The sequence below is a fragment of the Mus caroli genome, chromosome 13 (genome assembly GCF_900094665.2).
Source record: "Mus caroli chromosome 13, CAROLI_EIJ_v1.1, whole genome shotgun sequence".
NCBI classification, from domain to species: Eukaryota; Metazoa; Chordata; class Mammalia; order Rodentia; family Muridae; genus Mus; species Mus caroli.
Genome location: NC_034582.1, coordinates 19,697,723 through 19,722,901, shown reverse-complemented (window position 1 = coordinate 19,722,901; position 25,179 = coordinate 19,697,723). Strand labels below are relative to the sequence as shown.

Genomic DNA, 25,179 nt, shown 5'->3' with positions numbered 1-25,179 from the left:
TTCCTTCCTTCCTTCCTTCCTTCCTTCCTTCCTTCCTTCCTTCCTTCCTTCCTTCCTTCGTTTTTCTACTGATAAAGCAAACTACAGAAAACAAATATTTGGCTCAAAGGTTTGCGATCAAAAGGACCTGACTTTGATTCCTGATTTTGATTCAATGTAAAAGTGTACACTATTGGGACACAGGCTAGGAATTTAAACACTGTGGAAGCAAAGAAAGGAAGATCAGTGGGCCTGATTGGCCAGCCTGTAGACTCTATCGTGCTGTAGGCCAATAAGAGATCTTGATTCGAAAGAGGTGGGCAGCATAAGAATGACATGTGAGATTGTCTTTGGCTCCTGTACACAACAGCCATCTGTGTCCACAGGAGCCCTGACACACATGCACTCCCTTCTCCCATGCATAGAAAGATAAAAAGCAGGCTCACAGTCTTTTTGTCTCTCCTTTTGTGAGACACTGATAGATAATGGCAGTTACCACAACGGCCTCTTGATTCAATGGGACTTAAAAACAGGGCTATTTCACAACTGCCAATTCTAATCCACGAGTCATTTCTTCTCCTGGCTACTCATCATTCGTAGTTTAAATGAAAAGCGAAGTGCCAGACTCTCTCACCTTAGCTGACCTCTTCTCTTCATCATTCCCTGGAAAGTTGTTTTAGCCTGGATCATTTTTAGGACAGCTCTTGCCTGTCCCAGAGGTGAATTTTAGATCCCATGTATTTTAAGTCCTAGAGAGCACTTTGCAGAGATATTAATTCCTTCACCTCAACACCTCACACTTCCTAACCCTTATCCTATGTTCCTGAAGGGTATTCCTCATCTCTCTTGCATCTTTCTTCACTGTTCGTTTTTCAAGCTCAGTTTCCTAAATTTATATAACAACTCTGAAGTCTTCCCAGAATTCCAGAGCAGGCTCCCGCTGGGCGGTCGTATCAGCATGACTGGTTCATAATTAGCATGCTCCCCTCCCCCAGCCCGCGCGCGGCTCTGATTGCTCTCTGTCTCAGCAGCTGGTCTTCAGCAGCTCTAATCCAGCCCCACCCCCACCCCCACCACCACATCTTCAGTTTCGACGCTGTCCTTAATCTGACAATGTCTCACCTTCACAGTCGTGTGGTTTTTATTTCTTTAGCCCACTCCTGAATTTCTCCTTTAGCAAATAGAAAATAGAAAGCCAGGCATGACACGTTAATGCCTGCCATCAAGAAGAAGATTTTATGCCAAGCATATTCTGGATCCTGAGGGATTAAGATACAAAGTAAGTATGAGGGGTTGATCTTGATCTTCTGTCTTATAACACTTAAAATAAGCATTAAAATAATATGTAGAGTCAACACAGGTCACTCAAGCATTCAAAAATGTATAAATAACCAAGAAATTCATCATTTCACGCTACACAAGTACTTTTATCTTTCTATATATACAATTCTGTTTTTACAAGCCATTAATATACCTCTCCCCCAACCCCCACCCGCCCCACTTCTCTTTCTTTCTCTCTGTCATTGTTTTGTTTTTGAGACAGAGTTTCTCTGTGTATCTCTGGCTGTCCTGGAACTTGCTTTGTAAATCAGGCTGGACTCAAACTTAGATATCAGCTTGCCTGCCTCTGTTTCCCAAGCACCGATATTAAAGGCATGTGCCACCACTATCTGGCAATGTACCTGTTTCTTATAATTCATGTATCTTTTTTTTCTCGTGATATATTATTTTAAACTTTCCCTCTCTTTCAAGTTATCTTACATAGACAACAGTATGTTGTACCAGATAAGCAGATATAGACAGGTGTGTAGAGAGAAAGTGTGCTTTCAAATGCATTTGGCAGATTTAAATAATTTCTATGCTCTATAACTATTATTTTTAAACAACCTATGTGCGATAATTATTATTTTCCTACAGTGCCTCTCATATTATTTCATATTGACTATGGCAGTATTCTGATACAATTAGGGAAAAGCACTCCAGGTTTTCTTCTTCAAGGAATTTTTGGTGTTGGATGTGGTGGCACATTCCTGAGATATCAACATTGATGCGGCAGAGGAAGGCAGAAAGGGTGCAAGTAAGAGGCCAGCATAGGATACATAGTGAGTCCCAGCTCAGCCAGGCCGACAAGGTGAGGTCCTGTCTCAAACCAAAACCCAACCCAAAACAAATGAAAACCCCAAACGTCCCAGTTATTCTTAGCCCTTTGTGAACATACACATGCCAATTCTATAAAAAAACATTATAATTACTCACAGAAAATAATTTAAAGTTTTGATTTGGATTATATTGAACCAGCAGATCTTATAACAAAATTAGAAGGCATTTTACAATTTCTAGTCTTTTAATATAAGAAAACAGTGTATCTTGCTATTTATTAAATTTCTAAATTTTTTCTGTAACATCTATCTCCTGGTTTTCTCCATAGATATGTAAATAATTAATCAAAGGTGTTCTAAAATATATAATTCTTGTTTTAGGGCTATAAATAATATACTAAAATTATTTTGTGTTATTTGTGCAGATATTTAGAAAATAATCCATACAGACCATTGATTTATGCTATTTACATATTTATGCTGTATCAGAAACCAGGTCACCTCCACGTAGATGTGTTTTGGTTTGCTTCCTTGGGCTCACTGGGAGGTCTCAGCGCTCCTGATGCACCTCAGATTTGGGTTGCTTTTTTTATGCCACCCAAATGACCAAAGGCAGATTTCAAGGATTGGCTACTATTTCTGGTCACCCTTTTCTTCAGATGCAGCCCTTGGAAAATCTCCAGTTAAAATGTTTGGTTTATTGGGGTCTCCATCCTTCATCTTCTGGAGAGCACTCCCAAATTCAAAAGTCCTTTTTCCAATAGGAAGAAAAAAAAAAAGGCAGCCATTTTGGCACAACTCCTTGAGTTTCTGCTTCTTGCAGACATGGCCTGCTATTACTTCTGTATCTTCAGCTTGCTCAAGTTTAAGGAAAACTCCCCTTCCAGTTTCCAGCCTTAACAACTGTTTACATTAATACAATTAATTGGAACCATTCACTCTTCCACTGTTAGAAGCAGAGGCCTTATAGGCTCCTTTTGTTTACATTATGTCTGCTATTTCTATTTTTAATTTGTTATATTGTTGACCACAAAGGGTAGATAAGACAATTTGACACCTGTCATGCTTCTGATATCCTTTGTCTCTCCTTCCACATCTTTAAATGCCTGCATCACTTCTGATATCTTTGATGCTCTCATTCTGTGTGTGTGTGTGTGTGAGTGTGTGTGTGTGTGTGTTGTTTCACATTTCTTCAAGTGGTTTGTGATTTTTTTTCCCCCCAGTTTTGTGCCATGTGTCCTGAAATCCCATGGAACATGAGTTCAGGATGTTTCTCTAGAAAAACCGAGTTTGCTCCAACCAGAAAGCTCAGGTCTTGTAGAACAATTCTCTGCATGAGACATTTAGAAGAAACAGGGTTTGATGGGACTGGAAAGATGGGTTAGAGGGTAAGAGCACTAGATGCTTTTCCAAAGGCCTGAGGTTTGCTATTTCTAGCACCCACTTGGTGTCTCACAATGGATTGTAACTCCAGTTCCAGAAGATATTACCTCTGTTTCAGACTCTGTGGCCACCAGGCATATATATCGTACACAGGCTCACCCATACACATAAGATTAAAAAACATGTTTTAAAAAATTTGGGGAGGAACAGGATTTGAGTGTGGATGTCAAACTCTTGTTGGCTCATTGTTTCCCGTGCAAAGGGGACATTTTATTCAAATTTTCTCTTCCCTCACACTTATGCAAGGGCAGGATTTCTTCCTGGGCAGAGACAACTTTGCAAACTTCTGAAATTTTATTTCCTCACATTTGAGAAGTTAGCAGAAAAGTTTGCTCAGCTGACAATAATCAAGAATTGAACGGACTTGCAGGAAGAATGGGTGTGACTGGCTCTATGCTCAGCAAGAGATCTGACCCCCTTTTGCCTTGAATTTCCCTTCTCTAGTGAGGCCATGGCCCCTACCAAGGAATTTCTGTAGTTCTGTCGGTGTCTTCTGCCTTTCTGACATCATATATGAGAAGCAGGATTTTGGAGGCTCCTCTATGAGCAATATGACCCTGGCCCATACTGTGTGGGGGGGAAACAACCAAAGGAATTCCCAGCACAACTTCTCCACTTGGGAGGTTTCCCTCAAACAAACCAGTGTATGGACTAGTGCAATTGATGGGGCTGGGGGCTGGGGGCTGGGGTAGACGAGGAGCCTTTTAGAGTCTACACTGTAAATGGTACTTTTGTCCTCCATGTTGTAGAAAGGAATCTGTATGTGCATGCTATCAATAACTTAGAATGCACACAGTGCTAGCAGCTGGCTGCTCTGAGTTAACACTCCAGCCCAAGTAAAGGAGAAACACATGGCTGACACTATTCAGACTCAGCATTTAAACAAGTGCCTGGTCTCAGGCTCCTAGAGAATAAGGGGAAAGTGCAAGGCACAATACCCAGAGAGGCCCAGCCATCACAAGGCTCAGCAATGTTGCTGATTACCTGACCAGCAGGGCAAGACTGACCTCCAGAATGATTGACTGCCTCCTGTAAAAGCAGCTAGTGGCAGTTTTTCCAAGGGTATTGACCCGCTGTCTTCTCACATGAGTGAACCCCACACTGTAAGTTAAGGGCTACTTGAAGATGCAGTTCCTGCCTCTGCTCACAGCTTCTATGGTGGCAGGAAGCATGAGCTGTGGTATTGTGGATGCAGAATGAGGTGTAGTCATTTCTCACTATACATTTAAGCCAGCATGCCCATCCTGGCTCTGCCAGTTTGGGATGATTATTTGTCCATTCATCCAAGGCAGCCAGTGGCCCTATGGTAACTCACCTCTCTGGGATCAATTTTTCTGAGTGTCTAAAATGTTCTCTTGTTTTTTTCAAGATGAAGCATGTATTTTAAGATTTATTATTTGTGTGTGTTGCAGACTGTGTGTGTGTGTGTGTATACATGCATGTGCCACAACATGAATATCGAGGTCAGAGGAAATGTTTGAAGAGTCCGTTCTCTCTTTCCACCTTTATGTGGATTCTGGGGTTCGAACCAGGTTGTCCGATAAGCACTGTCCCCACTGAGCCATTTTACCAGCCACAAGCATGTTTTATAAGTAACTTTAAATGGGCAGAATATTTCATTTGTGTCCATGTTGTAGAGTTTAAGTAATTCTGTAACAATTGCAGATGGGAGCCTGCCTTGGTAGACATGACAGTGTCCCTCAACCTTTAGCTCTGGGTAGTCCTGATTTTAGTCTCTTTTCTGACAAAGCTTGTTGCTTCCACTACCCTTCACTCTGCCGAAATCCTGTTCCAACAGCTACACATTCCCTGTTAAAACCAGAGACCCATTTCCTTTCAAATAACCAAAGAGCTCCAAACACTAAAAACTAACCGACAGAGAGAAAGAATAGCTTGTAGAGTCAGAGGACCATCTGATTCCACTGAACTTGTCGTCAAATGATACAGAAACTCATCTGCTGTTGGCATGTCCTCCCCTTTTGTGTGGTGTGTGTGTGTGTGTTTGTGTGTGTGTGAGAGAGAAGGGAGGATGAGAGAGAGAGAGAAATAGGGAGAGGGAGAGAGAGGGGGAGGGAGAGAAAGAAGGAAAGAGGGAGGGAGAAAGGGATTTTCTTCACACAATCAATAGTGAAAAAATTAAATATGCATATCTGCATGCTACTTACCTGATTAAGAATCAACCCAGCAAGAGTTGAAGAAATCAGGCCCCCAAACATTCCAATTAAAGCTGTGACTGCCTTAAGAAATCCATAATATCTGTACAGAAAGGAAAGAGAACACAGATGAAAAGTGGTCCAAATGCTTCAGGCAAAGCCACCCAATCCAGTGAGGCTGGGGGAGGGTTGGTGGATGCCCATTCCCATTGCTTGCATTCATTAACATAGTAGCACCATTCTCATTGTTCTACAGCATCAGAAAGGTGGACCTTAGCACTAAAAAAATCTATGATATTACAGAAATGGGAGCATGCTTAGAGTAAAACTCAGCAGTGTTTGTGACTTCTAAGTACAGCTGAAGACATTCGGAAAGCGAGATGGACACTCATAGGAACTGGGTGAAGACTGATTGACTGAAGGTCTGTGTTCACTTGGTCTCATCAAACAGACCCTGGGCCACCAACCCTGAGGAGAGCTGCCAGTCCCTGGATGGGGAAATGAGAAGGCTCATTGAATGTTTATTAGCAGCTATGATTGGCCAATCCTGGATGTTCGTAGCAACCTTAGAGGGAAATGAACAAGTAAACAAGGAAGCCACAGTTTGTCCCAGACCAAGGAGAGGGCAAGTCCACCAGCCATGGAGGGTGAGTTGGTACTTCGTCAAGAGGAGTTTGGGAGCTTTGGCTCTTTAGCCCGGCGCTAGAGGTTCTATTTTAGAAGGTCTTTCCTCTCATGAGTGTGAGAGTCTTCAGACTCTTTATTTCCTTTGGACTACACTGTATCTGCTTTGCCTTTACATGTTCCATGTGGGAGGAGTATAGAGCCTTTCTTTTAACTTATCAGCCTCTGCTCAGGAACACTGTAAGGTAGCAGATTGGAATTTTGAGCTGAGTCATGGGAAGGGTAGACCGTGTACCCTATTAGGATAGTACCCCAGTCACTGTCCTATTGTAAAGAATACTTAAGCTCCTGAGCAGCCACAAAGATTGGTGGTGGCAGGAACCATTAGCTGGGCTCAGTTTTTGCAGTCCACCTGTTTGCCATAGCAACAAAACCCTTGGATGGGATTGGAGCCGGTTATGACTTTTCTGAGCTCTTGTTACTTCTATCTTTATGAGCTCATAAAAATACTAGTTCACACACACACACACACACACACACACACACACACACACACAGAGAGAGAGAGAGAGAGAGAGAGAGAGAGAGAGAGAGAGAGAGATTTTCTATCACCATCAAGGTTATACTTTTTCTTTTAATCTTAAGATAAATGGAAACACTTGTATGGGCCCCTAAAAGTATTTAAGATCCTCTTGAGTCATGTCTTTGGGAAACTGATGTGAACCTGTTGTTCAGGTACATCTATATTCCCAGCATCTGGTGCAGCTGATGCAGCTGCAGAATTAAGTGTGAGTTGGCTTTTGGAGATGAATAGAGATGGTGAGAACTTCTTCTTCTTCTTAAAGCTGTTGCTTGCTTTGGACTTTCTTCTTTTCCTTTCAATGGCAGACTTATGCCACTGCAGCCAGAGAATATGTTCTGGGTGAGTAGAGTTGTGCTGAGTTAACTGCAGCTTGCTTTATGACCCTTCAATCAAGTCATACAGACCACTCATAATTACATAGACTTACTATGTCAGTTAGGAGAGATATGTTCATTTGTTCTTCTAATCATCAATATAATTTCCAACTTGTTGTCTACCTCTTATTATGGATAATTTGTTGAGACCCCCAAAAGTCCCTTACTCGTAACTGTGTCTAATTATTTAAGTGTAGTTCAGTTGAACCTCTTAATTCTTTGAACTCCCCCAGTTCGTGATGAATATAAATAAAAATGTATGGGCTGGCAAGATGGCTCAGTGGGTAAGCACAGTTGCTGTGCAAGTCTGGCAGCCTGAGTTCAAGCCCTAAGGTGGGAGGAGAAAACTGACTTCACAAAGTTGTTCTCTGGCTACCACATACACACATACACTCACATCAATAATAAATAAATGCAAATTATGAGTTTGAACAAAAGTAGAAGTCTGATACACTTATCTGACAATTCTGAAGTACACCTTAAAATTTCTAGTGATGCTTCTTGGACTAAACATTATTTTATCTGGTATTATGATAGTATTGTCAGACTTCTTATTATTCCATTGATTTTTGAATCTGTTAATTTAATCTATTTCTCTTCTTGGCAGCAAAGCCGTATTTCCTTGTAGATTTAATTTAACCAGTGTAGAAAATACGGAAGTTGGGCACATGGCTTACCCCCATTGTCCCAACAACTTCCTCTGAAATGCCTCATGCACCCACAAGATGGAGCACCTCCCTGACATAGGCTGGGCAGATATGAGCTTTATCCTGCATCTCACAGTCTCCTACCAACAGTGGCGGGGGGGGGGGGGGGGGGGGTTTGATACAGGAAAGCATGAGGACCTTTCAATTGCTTGAATGTAAGACAGACTTTTGTGCAGTGCTCAGCTCTAATTTCCTTATTCTTCAGCTGGAGCAGTCCATGATTTAAAGTATTCTGTAAGCAAATAAAACAAAACCGAAAACCAAAATCCAAAACAAAATAAAACATTGCAGTGTTTGTTTTTGTTTGTTTGTTTTTTGTTTGTTTGTTTTAGCTATTTGGTTTTTAGGTTTCTTAATGATTTAATACTTGAGTGGAAAATGATTAAATAAAATCTGAACAAAATTAAGATGTCTGAACTATGGTGCAGTCCACTGTGGGAGAATTCAAGTCATGTAATCCCCTTACTGATTAAAATAGCCAAAATAATTGAAATTGCTGCTGCAGCTGCTGTAGGAGATGGCATTGCTGCCTTACAGCACCACAGATCATCCTAAGAATCTGCTCGTAACATCTGCTCTTATCACCCCAAAGGCTTGGCTGCTACCATGTTCCCAGGCCTTCTCTGTCTCACTCAATCTTCTTCTCTTAATGTTTTCATGAAACCACATTTGCATGCCTCTTCTTCCTCTCAGAATTTTCTTTGCTGTAACAAGGAATTTAAGTCCATTGGAATGATGCAGTTTAGGGCAAATTAGATGTCACCCAAGTGGTCACCTTACACGCTGCTGGGGGCTGCCAGACAGCACCACTGAGGCCAGGGCTGACTATAGCAAGTCTCTGCAGAAAAACATACCCAGCTGTGGAATCTCCCTACCTTCATCGCTTGTTTGCCCACCAATAGCATGTAGATAAGATTACTATATTCATACCAGGGCATGATAAGCACCAAAGATATAACTAACATGATAATTATGATTTTACACAAATACTTTTTTGTGAATATAGCCTTAATTTTTAAGTGAACATATTTCAATCGATATTGACATTCTATACTTGATCTTAGCCAACAGATCAATGTTGCATATTCTTTATCAAATAATTTTTGTGCCCTTATATAGTTCTATACAATTAGAATACTTGGTTGCCTTTTTTAAAAAAGATTTATTTATTTATTTTATGTATATGAGTACACTGTAGCTGTCTTCAGACACACCAGAAGAGGACATCAGATCTCATTACAGATGGTTGTGAGTAACCATGTGATTGCTGGGAATTGAACTCAGGACTTCTGGAAGAGCAGTCAGTGCTCTTAACCACTGAGCTATCTCTCCAGCCCCAAGAGTAGTTCTTGAAACTAAATAAATGAATGAACTGGATACATTTTTCACACTTTATGTGAACCTGGTGAACCAGTTTCTTTTCAAATTTGTGATAAGTGGAGTTTTATTTTGTTTTACTTCACTGGAGGCTACTGCTTTGGATAATCCTGTTCATATTTTGTCTGTGTTCTCCATGGACCATTAGCCCCATGGTTCCATGTGTTATATGTAAGCTGCTGTGAATTATAGAGCTGTTTCTGAAAGTCACAGAAAACTCTCAAAGGACCTTGCTAATAAACAGCAGTTTTCACACTAAGTAAGTATGAACTAAAATCTCAGGTAGGATCTTGCTATGATTCCCATGCATGTGTGAGAGGCTTGATTGCTAGGGGCTTGGTTGCCAGGGACTTGGTTGTGAAGGGCTTGGTTGCTAGGTTGGTGCCACCAAAGGTGGTGAAAGTGTATGACCTAAGGGACAGTCTTTAGGTCACTGGGGAATATTCCCTCAATGGAGATGCAGCCCTTCTATGTCCTAATGGAAGATTAGAAGTTTTGTTGCACATACACTCCCCCCCGACACACCCCCACAGAGGCAAAGCGCTGGAGCTCACCCATAAAGGACTAAAGTCCCCGAACTGTGACTAAAAATTAACCCTTTCTCATTATAAATCGATTTACTTCAAGTACTTGGTATAGTGGCAGAGAGCTGACTAACAAAAATTCCACACAAGCAGCCACAACTTAAAAGTTAAGTAGTCGAACACACATCTCCTTGGTAGTAAATTAAGTAAGTCTAGGTCGTTATGAGATTAGCACCTGAACATGCATTTAACCGCAGAAACGACGACGTGGACAATCCCAATGGCATTCGTTATGTACCAAAGCACTACTATGTACATTTTACCTACACTAAATTATTCTATATATAACCCAGGTGATCTTAATCATGAAATCCCTCTGCTGCTGCTTTCTGAGTTCTGGGATTATAAATATGTGCCAAACACATGGCCCCTCAGTGCTCTCAACAACTCACGAGGTAAGGAGTCACTTTTTATCCCTGTTTATAGATGAGGATACCAACACAGAGGTTGGCTTGAGATAAATAGCCATGTAGACCAATAATCCAATCATTTGACTCTGAATTAGGTACCTACTGTCTCTGGGATACTTTGTATAGATCTGTAACAGGTGCACAGTCTATGTGTATAATTATCATTATTTATATTTGACTTACACGGATATTTCCTCAGAGCTGTTACTCTTCTTCCTGTGAACGTCATAATATTTGAAATTCTGAAGTGCCCCTGAGATCAGGATTCGAGAACGAAACATATTATTTTTCCTTTTCTGTTTTCGGCATTTTGAGATAGGGCCTTATGTGGGCTAGGCTGGCCTGAAATTTGCTCAATAGCTGAGATTGACTTTGGCTAATATCCTCCCTGTTGAGTCCTGGGAACCTCTTGGGTCCCTGGCATCTGGGACTTTCTAGTGGCTACCCCCAGTCCCTTCCCCCACTGCTATACACTTACTTTCAAATGCCTAACCCTCTGTACTTCTCCCCCATCTCCTCCCATATCTGAGCTGCCCCCTTTCCTGCCCCCTCCTCACTTCCTCCCAGATCCCTTTCTCCCTCTACCTCCCAGAGATTATTTTCTTCCCGCTTCTGAGTAGGACTGTAGCTTTGGATTCTGCTCCTCCCGTCCTCGCCTCCAGAACTGGAATTAGGGCATGTATCACACTACCAGAAAAAAAGCTATTTTAAAATCATTACTTAATAACAAATTAAGAAAAAATTATAATAATCCCCTTTTAGAAGAACTAGGAAAGAAGTAGTTAGGAATAAATTTAAACAAGGAATTGAATGAGCTGCAGTCTATATCTATGGGACATTGATGGATCGAAACACATGCAGAGGAGAAACACACCCCATGTTCTTGGGTCAGAAGAATTAAAATTAATAAAATGTCTGTTTCTCAAAATGATCTAAACTCTATTCATGCCCTGTGAAAATGCAAACAACACTTTTCACAAAGTTAAAAAGCAATTGTTAAAATAGATATGGCCTCACAAAGGTGGGCAAAGCCACCCCAAGGACAAAGCACAAAGCAGGAGGGCTGCACTACCTATTTCCAAAATATACCTCAAAGGCATGGCAGTGAAAGGGAGCTGGTACTGACATCAAAGCAGACACATTGACCAAGGATGCAAAGTAGAGTCAAGAAATAAAAGTATTTATGGCAGGATTAGTTTTTAATAAAATTGCCAAGAACACAAAATAGAAAAAGAACAATAAATAGTATTGGAACCTATTAGAACCAATGTATATCTATTTACAGAAGAAAACAGGATTGTGCCCTTCTTTTTGATATAATATATAGTGCTTTGACTAAAAAAAAAAAAAAAAAAAAAAAAAAGAAGACTCGAAACTATAAAACTATGAGACAGAAGCATTACAGGAGCTGGCCATGGTGGTACATGCCTTTAATGGGAGCACTTGGGTGACAGAGGCAGGCAGGTCTCTGAGTTCCAGGATAGCCAGAGCTACACAGAGAAACCATGTCTCTAAAAATAAAACATAAAACTTTTTAAAAGATGAGGAAATTAGAAAAAGAAGAAGAAAGAAAGAGAGCAAACACTGTAGGAAAACTCCAAGACTTCCGACTGGCCAATGCTTTTTTTGTCACATGGTCTCATCTATACCCCAGGCTGCTGTTTTTTTGTTTTTTTTTTTTTTTTTTTTTTTTTTTTTTTTTTACTTTAAAGAACTCAAACAAACAACAACAACAAAAAAAAAGCAAGGGAAAAAGAATGGAATTACTTCAAACTACAGAATTCTACAAAGTTAAGGAAACAGCAGAATGAAGAGACAACCAATGCAATGGGGAAGTGTAGACCACACAGTTGAAAGGGAATCATTATTTGAAATACATCAGAAACAACTCAGTATCAACGTAATTAAACTTGATCAAAGAACACAAACAGATACTTCTGGAAAATACCTAGAAATGTCCAACACACACACAAACATGTTTAACATGTTCAAAACATAGTAAGATTCTACCTTATACCTCCTCTTAGATGGCTGTTACAGAAAAGATGAGAGAGAGAGAGAAGTGATCATGACAGGTTGAAACTTGAATTAGTGCAGATACTAGAGACAACCGTGTGTCCACCCTAAATGGACGGACTATGTGGAATGCTGTTTTCTTCAAACCAAGGGAACCCCATCATTTTTTAACAATATGAATAAGCCTGGAGATATAATGTGGGCTGGACTAAGCAGGTCACAGACAAGTGACACACAATGTCATGTACATGTGGGATATAAAAGAATTGAATTCATCAAGTAGAGAGTAGAATGGGTGTTATCAGAGTCTGCGGGTGAAGGGAGATGTTTAGGAAAGATACAAAATTTCAATTAGAAGGAATAAGTTCAACCGATCTGACATACAACACAGTGACTGTAGTTATTAACAGCAGTGCATTGTATGCTTGAAAACTGCTACTATGGTAGATTTTAAGCATTCTCACCTCAAAAATAAAAAGGAACCATATGAGTAATATATATGTTACTTAGTTCCATTTAACCATTCTATAATGCATCACTTCAAAACCATGCTGTACGCAATAAATCCATGTAGTTTTATTTATTGACACATAAATAAATAAATTTTAAGAGAGCCCTACCTGGGAGCAATATCCAAGGCATTGATAAGTTGTCCGCAGTAAGAAAAGCTAAGTGTCGAGTTGGCAAGTGTCAGGAAAATGACGGTGCTGTAGAAGTTGTAGCTCAGGTAGAGCAGGCACATGATGAAGATCACGGGACAGAAACTCCCTGCAGAGAGATCCAGAGCATACAGCTAGGTGCTTCCTCATAGGGGGACTGATGGATTCCCCAAGTCTTTGTCTGTCCTGACTGTTCCTTACCTAATGTGGTGAAGAGTTTCCGGACGGTAACTATGCTGAAAATCTTCCTGGTCAGGAAGAAGTCTGACATCTGACCTGCTAGGATACCACAGATGTAGGCAAGCAGATAGGGGAGGCTGGACAGCAGTCCATTCTGGGGAGGAAACATCACTCTAAGTGCACATGATGGAGAAGTGGTCCTGGACCATCACTATTTCTACTGAAATCCAGTAACTAATGTGTACTCTGGGCTCAAGGATGTGACTGGTCATGCACAAAGCACTGGGATCGGCCCCTAGTCCCATCTAATGAATGAATGAATGAATGAATGAATGAATGAAGCATGTAAATTGATATAGGAAACCTTCCAGGTATATACCGCAGGACTGTATCTGGCACCATGAATTCCAGTGGTTAGTAAGAATTGTTATTATCTTCTACAGATTTTGTTGTTTTTAGTATCATGAAACCTAGAAAGCTGCAAGAGAAGACCTCTGAGAACAGGAAGTGTCAGCCCTGAGGAGAATGATAGAGATGATAGAGATAATTGACAACAGTTAGAGCGAGCCTGCTCTGCCTGGTCATGGGAAGCTCTAGGTAAGCTCCTTGGTTTCATTAAGAGGAAGTTGAATCAGTGAGAGCCCGCGTGGGCACGGCAGTATGCTGGCCTTTCGTTAGCTTGAGGAAGTTCGGGAAAGAAAGATCCACAGCTGGGAGCCTGGACTCCATTTTAGTCTTTTTTGAAAACTTCAATATCAAATGATGGAAAGTTTCTAGTGTAATGGCTTCTCAATGGGAGTGCTTTCAGACTGTGGCTATTAGACCACTATTATACCCCTAAAGGAACAGTAGTCTCAAGCTTTCTCTTCCTCCTCCTCCTCCTCCTTCTCGGAGATAAAAGTCTCATACTGTGGTCCAGGTTAGCCTCAAAGTTAGAGCAATCTGCCTACTTCAGGGTCCTACGTGCTGAGATAGCCAGCAGGCATTCACCACAATACTAACTCATGTCTTAAGTAATATGCCAAGGCATATATTGAGGGGTGCTGAGGGACTGTGTGAATGTAGATACATGTGTGTTGATGATGGAGTTCCACGATTTATACCAACACTCTTTGTGTGGGCAGAGTTCACATGTAGAAAACCGTGCATCTCCAGGTAAAGAGCACTAGCCAGTGTAGGAAGTAAGCAAAGACTGGGTGATGATGGTCACAGGACACAGAGAGATAAAGATGAGTAAAAAAGTTAAAAATGAGAACAAATGGTACACATACCTCTCTAACATTAACATGAAGCACAGTGCTGATAAATGTCGGCGTGTATGTAACCAGGAGACTGTTCGACCATATGAAAGCAAAGCTATTGAGGATAATGGCCCAGAGTGGAAGAGACTTAAGCATAGCTTTGATTGGCAGGGATTGTCTGCCTGAGCTGGCCTGGAAAATAAATCAAGAATCGTTTCGAGTGAGGGTCAGATGGAATGTGTTTTGTTTGGAGGAGAATCTAGAAGCTGCCCAAAAGGGGCTCAGCGTTTTACCTGTTGCATGAGGGAGGATATGATGTAATTCTTCTCACTGCTGCTCATATATGGGTGGTCCTTGGGGTCATCAAAGAACAGAAAGAACCAGGAAAGACTCAGAACACACCCAACAATACCTATTAAAGAGACACACGTTAAAAGGAAGTCCTACCTAGAGTTCTGGATCCAGCAAGCACATTTCAGAGCGTAAGTCTGAGGTTCCAGGTGGTCTCTTTCTTCTCTAAAACCCCGTGAGGCCCACACTTTGACAGTTTTCTTTGTAATCACAGTTGACCCTTGCTGTAGGATGAATTTTACTGAAATGCTGAAGTGCTGATTAGCCCGATGGTCTGTCCTAATCCAATTAGTCCCCCTGCCCCTTACTCACCTAGGGTTCCCTAATGTTGGACCTTTATATTTCCAGATTTACAATGGCTCTTTATTTCAGAAGCATTCCAAACTGAGCATTCACAGAGCTAGACAGCTCCAGGTCCTAATTGCCATTACTATTGGGGATAGGTGTGGTGATGAAGAGCAGAGGGCTTATAAGGGTGGATGTGTTACCCCATTATGACTCTGCCTTTAGCACAGCATGGGGATTATCTGTGGCCCTCGGACTCCGTTCCACTTCCCACTGACTTAGCCATAGATGGCTTGAAGAAATATCAACAGCCATTTTACCCCTGTGCTTTCCTGTAGTTTGGTAAATAAAAAGCCTGGGGAGGGAGGAGCGGGAGAGAATTCATGAGAGTACGGTATCTTTTCAAACCTGAAACATCTCTCGACTAGAGTTACCTCCTTATGTGTGTTCTTTGTGAGTAAGCAGGCATTCTTCAGGCGTCCAGCCTACGGGACTTTTTGATGGGTTCTGATAACTCTGGCTCACTTATTCACTAAGGATTAGGAGTAGCGGTAGTTTTTGTAACCTAAGTTTACATTGTGACATTGCCTCTATAATTCCATAGCCTGTCTTTCAAAGTAATTGCTTGGAAAATGTAGTGGTTTGTATAAGAGTGGCCCTCATAGGTTTATGTTTGAATGCTTGCTCCTCAGTTGATGGGGAAGGAGAAGGAGGTGTGGCCAAGTAGGAGGAAGTATGGCCTTGTTGGAAGAAGTATATCACTGGAGTCGGCTTTGTGGTTTCAGAAGTCCATCTCTCTCTCTCTCTCTCTCTCTCTCTCTCTCTCTCTCTCTCTCTCTCCACCTCATGTTTGTACTCTCAAAATGTAAGCTCTCAGATACTGTTCAGTGCCATGTTTCTCTGCCTGCTGCCCTGCTTCCCACCATTACAGTCACAAACTTACTCTCTCAAACTGTAAGCAAGCCCTCAAATTAAATACTTAGTTTTATGAGTTACTTTGCACATAGTTCTTTGGTCACTAGAAAAGTCACTAAGCCAGTAAATAAATCCAAAGTTTGCCAAAAATTGTGACCTTTGGCAATATGGCTTGAGTGTGAAATGTCCCAAGAGGCTCTTGCGTTGGAACACGTGGTTCCCAGCTGGTAGCACATGTGTGAAAGGTTGTGGAATCTGGGAAGTGGATGGAATCTTGTAGGGGGAAGTTAGTCAAAAGAGGCAAGCACTGCAGCTTGAAATCCAAAGGTGACATTGTAATTCACTTGGCAATATGTGTTCTTATTCTGTTTACTGACTCTTATACAGTGTATGGCCTGGCATTGCAGGTGCAGATTGTACATAACATACTCATCCTTTGACCTTTCAGAAATCAGTATAGGTGATGTTATGATAGTCTGGTCCCTCAGAGAGGTTTTCCATAAGATGTACCATACTGTAACATGTAGTTATATAAACTGGGTATGAGATTATAATCAGTCCTCTTCAATGTTGGCTTCTCTTTCCCTCGGTCAAGACTGTAAAGTTTTTAGGATAGGGGTTTCATATAAATTGTTATGTTATACTAAATTTGGATTTTTGTGTATTCTTACATTTTGATGAGTTGCTGAGGTTTAAAAAAGAAAAAAAAAAAAACTTACCAAAGATGTAGAAGACCATGGGCCAGCCCAGAAGATCACAGATGAAGCCACTCACAAGCAGGACAATAAATGGTCCCATTACAAACCCTAATGGAAAGGCACAGAAGACACCCTTGTTAAATTAACAAAGACATCTGAAAGTTGAGCTAATAAGTATCTGTACTGTATGTAATGAACAACCTACAATGAAAGAAGTTCGTGTTTCACAATACTTAGGAGGACTGGAGAAAGTGTTGGCTTTTCTCTCTTTTTTGTTGTTGTTTGAATTAAGGACACCTCTTTTTCATTCTAAACAAATTCTTTGTGCATGAGTGTGTGTGTGTGTGTATGGTATGGGGGGAACATGTGCATTTATTTGGAGGTTAGAGGTCAATCTCTATTTTTTTTTTCTCTTAGCCTCTACATTGAGATAAGATCTTCCACCAAACTTAGAACTCACTGTTTCAGTATTGCTGGCTGGCCATTGAGCCTCTGGCCCATGTCTGTCTCTTCTCCAACTGTGCTGGAGTTATAAATGTGTGCTGATGTGCCTGGTATTTGATGTGGGTCTAGGGTCCTCATGCTTGTGTGACAAACCCTTTATCCACTGAGTCATTAATCTATCCCTAGTTAAAGCAAGAATGTCGCAGGGGATATTTCTGAAGTGCCCAGCAATTCAAAGCACATGTTTTTAAAGGCTCTCAGAAAGACCATGCCATGAGATGAATACAGGGTCTGGCGGTTCTTAAGTACCTACCTGATAGAGTCATAGAGGTAAGTCTGCCTCGTTCCAAGGGAGGTGCCCATTTGACCCATATTTCATGTTGGCCTGTTGACACTGTTCCCTGAAATGAAATGATGAGCACTTTCATACTCTAATACTCTGAATTCAAACTCTGTGTCAGTTTTAGCCATGCCCTAATACCTGGGCTATTCCCTGGAGCACTCGACACACAATGACTAAAGCTGCTCCGACTTGTGCAGCATGTGGGATGAGCAGGGACATCAAAGAGCTGAGGAACAGTGAAGACCCAATTATTCTCTTCATTGGGTATATTCCAGATAGGTACCCCACAGGAGCCTGAGCCACGACCATACCAAAGAAGACAGAACTGAGAATAAGCCCTTGGATATCAGGACTCCAGGAATACACAGGGTTCTAAAAGAAAAACACAGAGACAAGTCTAAGAACTCTGCATTGGAGAGGAACTCTGGTGTTTATGGGGCCCAAGAGTGTGATGTTCCTACTCAGTCTGGGTAAAGGAGTTCCCACTTCTTTCTAAAGGTTTTCCCCCCACAAAACAACTTTATCATCATATAATGTCATTTGCATATATTTACATATTATTCATGTTTTCAATTATAGGTTAAGTATCTCTTATCTGAAATAATTGGGACAGAAAGGTTTCAAATCCTTTGGGATTTTGGAGATATTGCCAAATACATAATAATATATCTTGCTGTGACCAGCCTTAGGCACAGAGCTTGTTTTTGTTTTTATGTGCTGTGTTTGTTTTTCTCTTCAATATCACAAAATACCTAAGAAAAGCAACTTAAGAAAGGAATGTTTTCTTCTGGGTCATAATTTCACAATGTGGGTCATCCCAGCAAGTCAGCTCAGGGGAGTGGGGAGAGGTGAGACTACTGGTTGCGTTGCATCCATAGTTAGGAAGAACAAAGAAATGAATGGGGATGCTCAGCCTGTTTTCTTTTTGTTCATTCTGAGACTTCAGCCTAGTGAGTGCTGTCATCCACATTTAAACTTAAGCTTCATATTCTAATTATTCCTATTATCTTGCCAATAATAACTGACCTCGATAGAACCTAGCTCACGAGTTTAAGTTTTAAACTTGCACTTTACACTTTCACTATACCTTTACATTTTCCAGCATCTCCACTGCAGATTCGTTAGATAAGTGGGGTGACCCTGTGTTGTTCACCATGGCTACCATGGTGAGGTTCAGGCACACTCTCTGGGCCATGATGGCAATGTTACAGAAGTGCAGAAGGATAGCCAGTCCATACCGGAAGGAACAGAACCCTGGAACTGAGAAGTTGAAAAAGAAAATCTCAATTAGCAACACAGTTGAAGTAAAAATTCAGGTATTTGCAACCCTAGATATACTAGATAGTAAGTTAAAATGTTGTTGCAAAACATCCTTCTAGAAATTACCATTTAATGGGAAAATGCGATATTGATTTAATAATTTAATACTTTAAGAAATTGTTCCAATTAGAATGTCCCAGAAAGTTAATTCAGTTCCAAATGTTTTGGTGTGTGTCTATTTTGAATGGATCTTTGATGAATACCTTGGGTTTCCTTTGGAAGTAAGTCCCTTTCTGTCAAAGAAAATACTTTCATCTTCAAACTGATATGACAACTCTGGTTGACAGTTGCACACTGAGAATTTTTTTCCCTCAAGATAGTAAACTTACTGAGAAATTATCAAGCTATAATAAAGAACATGGCATTGGTATAAAACTAAACACATTCATCAGTGGGAAAAAGCAGAGAGTTCAGAAATACATGTGCATCTACAACTAAATTGTGTGTGTGTGTGTGCGTGCGTGTGTTTTGCATGTTTGTATACCTGCTCATATTGGGGGAAGATGGTTGCACATGTGTGGAGTCCAGAAGTCGATGTTGAGTGTCTTTATTGTTCTGCATTTTATCCACCTTAGTTTTTGAGAAAGTGCCTCTCTTGGAACCTGGAACTTTCTTGTTAGACTAGACTGTCTGGCCAACAAGCCCCAGGAATCTTCCTGGATCTGACTCTCCAGTACCAGGATCAAATGACATATCATCACACCTAACTTCTTATATGGATGGGTGCTGGGAGTCTCAACACAGGCGATGGCTCTAGTGCTGTAAATGATTTCTTGACTGATCCATCTCCCCAGCTTCTAAACATTTTTGGGTAAATGAACAATATAATTCAATGAAGGGAAAGAATGTCTGCTTTGAATAATTCTCCCAAGAAAAATTAACATATGCTCACAAAAAGACTTGTAGAAAAATGTTTGCATCAGTTTTATTTAAAATAGCAGAATGTTTAGAAAGAATAAACATACGGTGTTGTGGTAACATAAAACATATTGCTCAGAATAAAAAAGGAAGGAGGCACTCACTAAAAGTCCCAGCTGCCTGGATTCATCTCAGCCAAACGTGCTAGGCTAAAACCTAGTCACGAAAGGCTGTCTTCTATATAAATTGATTGTTATGAAATCTGTCCATCAAAAATAATCTGCATGGCTCCTCCTATCTTCAAAACCAGCAGGAGTAATCTTTACCATGCCACACCTGCCTCACGTCTGTCTAACTGCTCCATCTGTGACCTCTAAACACAGACTTAAAGGCTCATGTGATTCAATCACGTTCACCTTGTTAATTTCCCCATTTAACTGGGAAACTCTTTGCACGTACCAGGGTTGGGATCTTTTAGGGGCAGTATAAGAATTCTGCTACCATGGTCCACTCATTTGTGCTCATCACACATGCAAGACACAGTCAACTCATCCTAAGCATCCCAAACCCCTTATTATTGTAACATTATCTTAAATCTTAAACCTCATCAAAAGCTCATCACTTCGATTTTCAAAATCTCACTCTCTAAATCACCATCTAAACCCTATAGGAGCAATCCAGTTGGAACACAGTATCTATTTGTGGACTTGCCAAAGGAAGAAAATGTAAGACCCTACAACTGCCACTATTAAATAATGGGACAGGCATGGGACAAAACTACAAAGATTAAAATTCTAAAACAGAAAAGTGACATGAATCCACAATGGTTTGGAGTTCAGCTGAACAAATATTGGGTTTTAAATTATGAATTTTAAATACAAATATTTAAATGCTGCTAGTTGCATCATAGTTATGGAATGTCAGAAAAACCTTAAGCATCATGTGAAAACTTTAGTGTCTTTCCTGAAAATTTCTGTTTATGTTTCTGTAGGACATATCTCCCTCATGCCATCAGTGGTATTGTGTTGAAGAAGTAAACTCCTGGACAGTGGGACAGCGTTACCTTTCTTGGGGAGGCACTGGTTCTCCATTTGAAATTTATCTTCTTGTTGCTGGGCTTGGTTTCCATCCACTGTGGGTGTAAAACACACTGGTCAACACAATTCAGGAAGCAACTGAACTGGCACCCAGGACCCCTTTCTGACTAAAAACTGGGATCAAAGGAGGACTTACCAGATAGATGCAGTGACTTTGCACCTCCACTGAGGGCCTTAGTTAACATTCCACTTTCACGATATTTTTGTTGTTGCTCATTTAAAATATATAGAAAACCTGATAACTATAGAAAACAAGCAGCCCTGCCAACCCAAGGATTTTTTTTTTTGTTTAATCTAATGAAAAATAAAGACTTTATTAAAGAAATAAAAATTGAGGACATTCACTGACAGTAGGCTTGCCCAGCAAGGCAAATTGACAGTAAGCTATCAGGCAGAAAGAGGCTGCGGTGGTTAGAAATTTACATGTACATAGCAGCCAAATATTGGGAAAGGAGTAAATACAAGTAAACCTCATTTTCTGTACATTAAGAGAGGTGAAATATGACTGTCTTCTTATTAGTGCCACCCTCTCTGGAGACAGACCATTCTCCACAGCCCTACACACAGATACTACCCACACACATCTACACATATACACTACACACAGGAACACTATACACATATTATTCATACAACCACAGTACCAAAATACTTTACATAGATATTATACACAGAGAAACATTAGCACTACATACACATAAAAATACACCTATGCTAGACATACACACAAGCACTACACACATACTACATACATAGAGAAACACTATACAATCCTATACATACAATGCAAAACACAAATCTACACACTGAGAAACATTATGCACACATAAACAATATACATATACAAATGGAAAGAAATTATATACACACAAACACTACACACACAGAGAAAAATAACACATATGATATTTGTACAATACATGAATACTGCAAATACACACAGAAACACTAAATACATACTGCATACAGACAGAAAACCACATACATACTATACATGTAATACAGTGTACATATATGCTATCCAAACAAATACAATATGTACTTTATCACACACATAACTTTACTACACACAAATTATATGCACAAGAACACATTACATACATATCACACATAAATACTATGCATAAACTCAGTATATGAATATTATACACACAAATATATGACACACATGCCATACATGCACATGCTACATACACATATACAACACACACAAATACTACAACACCCCCTCTCTCATGCAACAGAACCATCTCCACACACAAAGCAAACCCACATCTACCTCTATAATCTACATGTGCACAAAGTGCACACACCACACACACTTGCAGCCCAGCATACACACAGGCTGTACACACTTGCCCTTCTCCTCTGCCAGTGTTCCCCACAGCAGTCACAGACAACTCATCACACAGCCCACCCCATTTCTTTCTTTATGTCCTTGCAAGTAACCCACACTTCACACTCATTCCTAAAAAATGTTCTTTTTCCCTTTCCCCGAGAGAAGCCTCAAAAGACAAACAAATTCTAATTTTTTATTTTGCCCACATTGATTTCCCACCTTGGGAAATTATCTACCTGGGAAGGACCCCAAAAGCCCTCTGGAGAATTAGACTTTCATTTCATTTGGCACACAACAAGAGTCACACTGACCTGATTAAGACAGAACGGCCCTTCCTTCTTCCAGGAAGACTTTTAGCTCGACTTTAGTGTGGAATTTTTCCTACTTGCTGGTAAATTCTATACCAAATTCTTTGACCTCATCATGCCAAGGGTAATGCTTAATGTTTAACTTTACACTTGCCCCAGCCTTGCATCTTCTGAGGAAAAGCTTGAGTCTTGGGATCTCCTGGACTAGAACCTTCTGGGAACCAATTGGCCTTTTCAAGATTCAGTAAATTGATCCCATAGCCTCCAGCCGAGGCAGGACAGAGAATGCCTTTCAGAAGTGTTCCTAGGATGTCTCAGTTGAGGAGGCCTTTGGAATCCCATGGATTGTCACTGAAACGCTAGACTTTAGGCGTGTCCTATTAGCTTTATTATCTTTCCCCTCCTCCACTCCATCCCTTCCTTCCTTTTCCTCCTCCTGCCTTCTCTTTCCCTCTACTCTCCCTCCCTCCCTCTCTCTCCCTCATTGCCTCTCTCCCCCCTTCAACCCTTCTCTCTCCCTTCTTCCTCCTTTGCTCCATCTCCCTTTCCCCTCCTGTACCTTCCAACTCCCCTACTCCTCAGCGATCATACCTCTTTGAACTTTGTTGTGCTCAGAAAGCTGCACCTTTTCTTATGGCCTGTCCCTCAAAGCTGTGATATTTTCTGGGCTTCTCCTGGTTCAGCTCCTGGCTCTTCCAAACCTTTCAGCCCTGCAGAAACTCTTTTGAATTGAATTGTAATCTACTGACCAGTTAGGAACTTCTAAGCCTTGAGCCAGATGATTTCCACTGTTGATGATTCGCTAATATCCTTTAAGCATTTTCATTTTATTATGCCTTTTCAATACATGTCAATAGTTGACACTTAGCAGATGCTCCAGGGACTTGAAACCCATTTCCCCCCTAAATAAATGTTGAGGTCAGAGGCGGTGAGGGCCTGTGAGCTCTGTACTTGAGGCTGAGACAAGAGGATCACGAGCTTGAGGCCAGTCTGGGCTACATAACAAGTGTGAGGTAAGCCCGAGATGCTCGATAAGACAGTGTATCAGAGAAGGAAGGGAAGGGAGAGAAGGCAGGGAAGGGGAGGGGGAGGGGAAAGAAAACCCAAAGATTGAAAACCTTTGCCAAGGAGCTTTGTCCTGTTACTCAGCTGGAGTTGTGATTATTAGGTGTGTTGATCATCTGGGTAGCCCAGGAAGTACGTACTATCTGCTCACATAGCCAGCAATTTCTGGTAACTTCTGGAAAGGTTTTTTTTTTTTTTTTTTTTTTTTAATGATTGAAAGCTCCAAGTTAGTAGTTGTTCAATGTCCACCTTGTGAATAAACAACGCTCCCCCGTGGCATCAATGTCCTAAGTTCTAGGGACAAATTACATAAGAAGGGCTCATCTTTCTGTTTGCTGACTCTATTGTCTATTGCATCATGATGTTCTGAAGTTGCTTCATCTGGATTCCATGTTTTACTAGTTAAATTTTTACTTTACTGGTTTATCATGGAAAGTTTTCAGACATACAAAAGACATAGAACAGTCTAGTATAACTACTGACCTAGTACCTACCTTCAACTACAACTAGCATTTGAATTTCCCTTTTCAAGAGTTGTTTCTACAGTATTCTAAACCAATTATTGGACATCATATATTTCTTCTACAAAAAACTCATCATGGGAACTTAATTCATCAGAGAAATTTAAAAGTATAATTAATGACAGGTTATTTCTCCACTGCCACCAATTTAAACCAGAATAGATTATATTAAAGGCAGGTTTATTGGGAAGCTGCTCTCAGCGAGTTCACTGGCCCCAAGAACCAAAACCAGGACAATTGCCATGGGGAAAAGGGGGAGGGGTGGGGGAGGAGAGAAAGCACATGCAGACAAAGAGAGAAGAAAGAGAGACCAAAATGTCTGGATTATACAGGAAGCCCATCTCTGGGCTGGAAAGTTCCAGGATGGGGTAGGAATTGAGGGATGCTGGGAGAACCCAGAGGCCAGGTCTGCTTTTGTATATAAAATACACTTCTCAGTCCCTTGTCCCTGGGTCCGAAACCAAACAGTTAACATGCTACAAACACTAGGAAATAAACAGTAACCCTATACATCTCAACTGCTTCAAAGTTGTCTTCTTTATTCTTGTTTGGTTTTTTTGAGACAGACTCTAAAGTAGCCCAGACTGGCTTGGAAGTCACGAGGTAGGCAAGGATAGGTTCGAATTCCCAATCCTCCTGCTTCTACTTACCAAGTGCAGGGATTTCAGATATGTGCCATGGTACCAGGTTAGATGCTGTGCCTGCCATGCTGGGCTTTGCGCATGATGTTCAAACACTCTATTAGCTGAGCCACACCCTCAGCCAGCATGTCATTATTTCTTTTTAAAAATTGTGCATGATGAGTATATATGTGTGCCTGCGTGTGGGGCTCTCAGAGTTCAGAAGGTGCGAGATTCCCTGGTGTGGTGGTTGTGAGCTGCTTGACGTGGGTGCTGGGACTTGAACTTGGGTTCTCTGAAAGAGCAGGAAGCATTCTTAATCCCCAGACCATCTCTCCAGCTCCTGAATGTCATTATTTCATTATTTCGTGACTGTCCCTTGAGAAACTTACTATGGTAATGAGATAGAGCTTTGGTCTACCCGTAAGCAAGTCCCTCCCACTACTGTAATCTGTAATTTAGGCTGTCCGCCAACCTGCCTTCAGCGACTGGATAACAGCTTACATCATCATCTGCTGCTACCAGGTATGGCCTGTAAATAGGACTGGGCCACTGAAGGTCTCTCTCTCTCTCTCTCTCTCTCTCT

General features: G+C 40.9%; 1 protein-coding gene across 3 annotated transcripts in view; it reads right to left on the bottom strand.

The window, feature by feature from the left end:
* Positions 1-23,077, bottom strand: part of Slc17a1 (solute carrier family 17 member 1) — a 25,407-nt gene extending 2,330 nt beyond the window's left edge. Inside the window, exons 1-12 of one of the 3 annotated variants that reach the window (XM_029468658.1) lie at positions 22,979-23,077; positions 20,707-20,775; positions 18,553-18,725; positions 17,604-17,837; positions 17,436-17,523; positions 16,700-16,786; positions 14,723-14,841; positions 14,460-14,621; positions 13,210-13,342; positions 12,970-13,117; positions 5,687-5,777; positions 1,102-1,238 (exon numbers count right to left, since the gene is read on the bottom strand). In XM_029468658.1, the coding sequence (XP_029324518.1) occupies positions 1,104-1,238; positions 5,687-5,777; positions 12,970-13,117; positions 13,210-13,342; positions 14,460-14,621; positions 14,723-14,841; positions 16,700-16,786; positions 17,436-17,523; positions 17,604-17,837; positions 18,553-18,725; positions 20,707-20,734 (1,398 nt within the window). In that variant the 5' untranslated portion in view covers positions 20,735-20,775; positions 22,979-23,077 and the 3' untranslated portion in view covers positions 1,102-1,103. Of the gene's footprint in view, positions 1-1,101; positions 1,239-5,686; positions 5,778-12,969; positions 13,118-13,209; positions 13,343-14,459; positions 14,622-14,722; positions 14,842-16,699; positions 16,787-17,435; positions 17,524-17,603; positions 17,838-18,552; positions 18,726-20,706; positions 20,776-20,876; positions 20,968-22,390; positions 22,496-22,978 lie in introns of those variants that run through there. The other 2 variants (XM_021180564.2, XM_021180563.2) reach the window with 2 other exon arrangements.
* Positions 23,078-25,179: the final 2,102 nt, after the last annotated feature.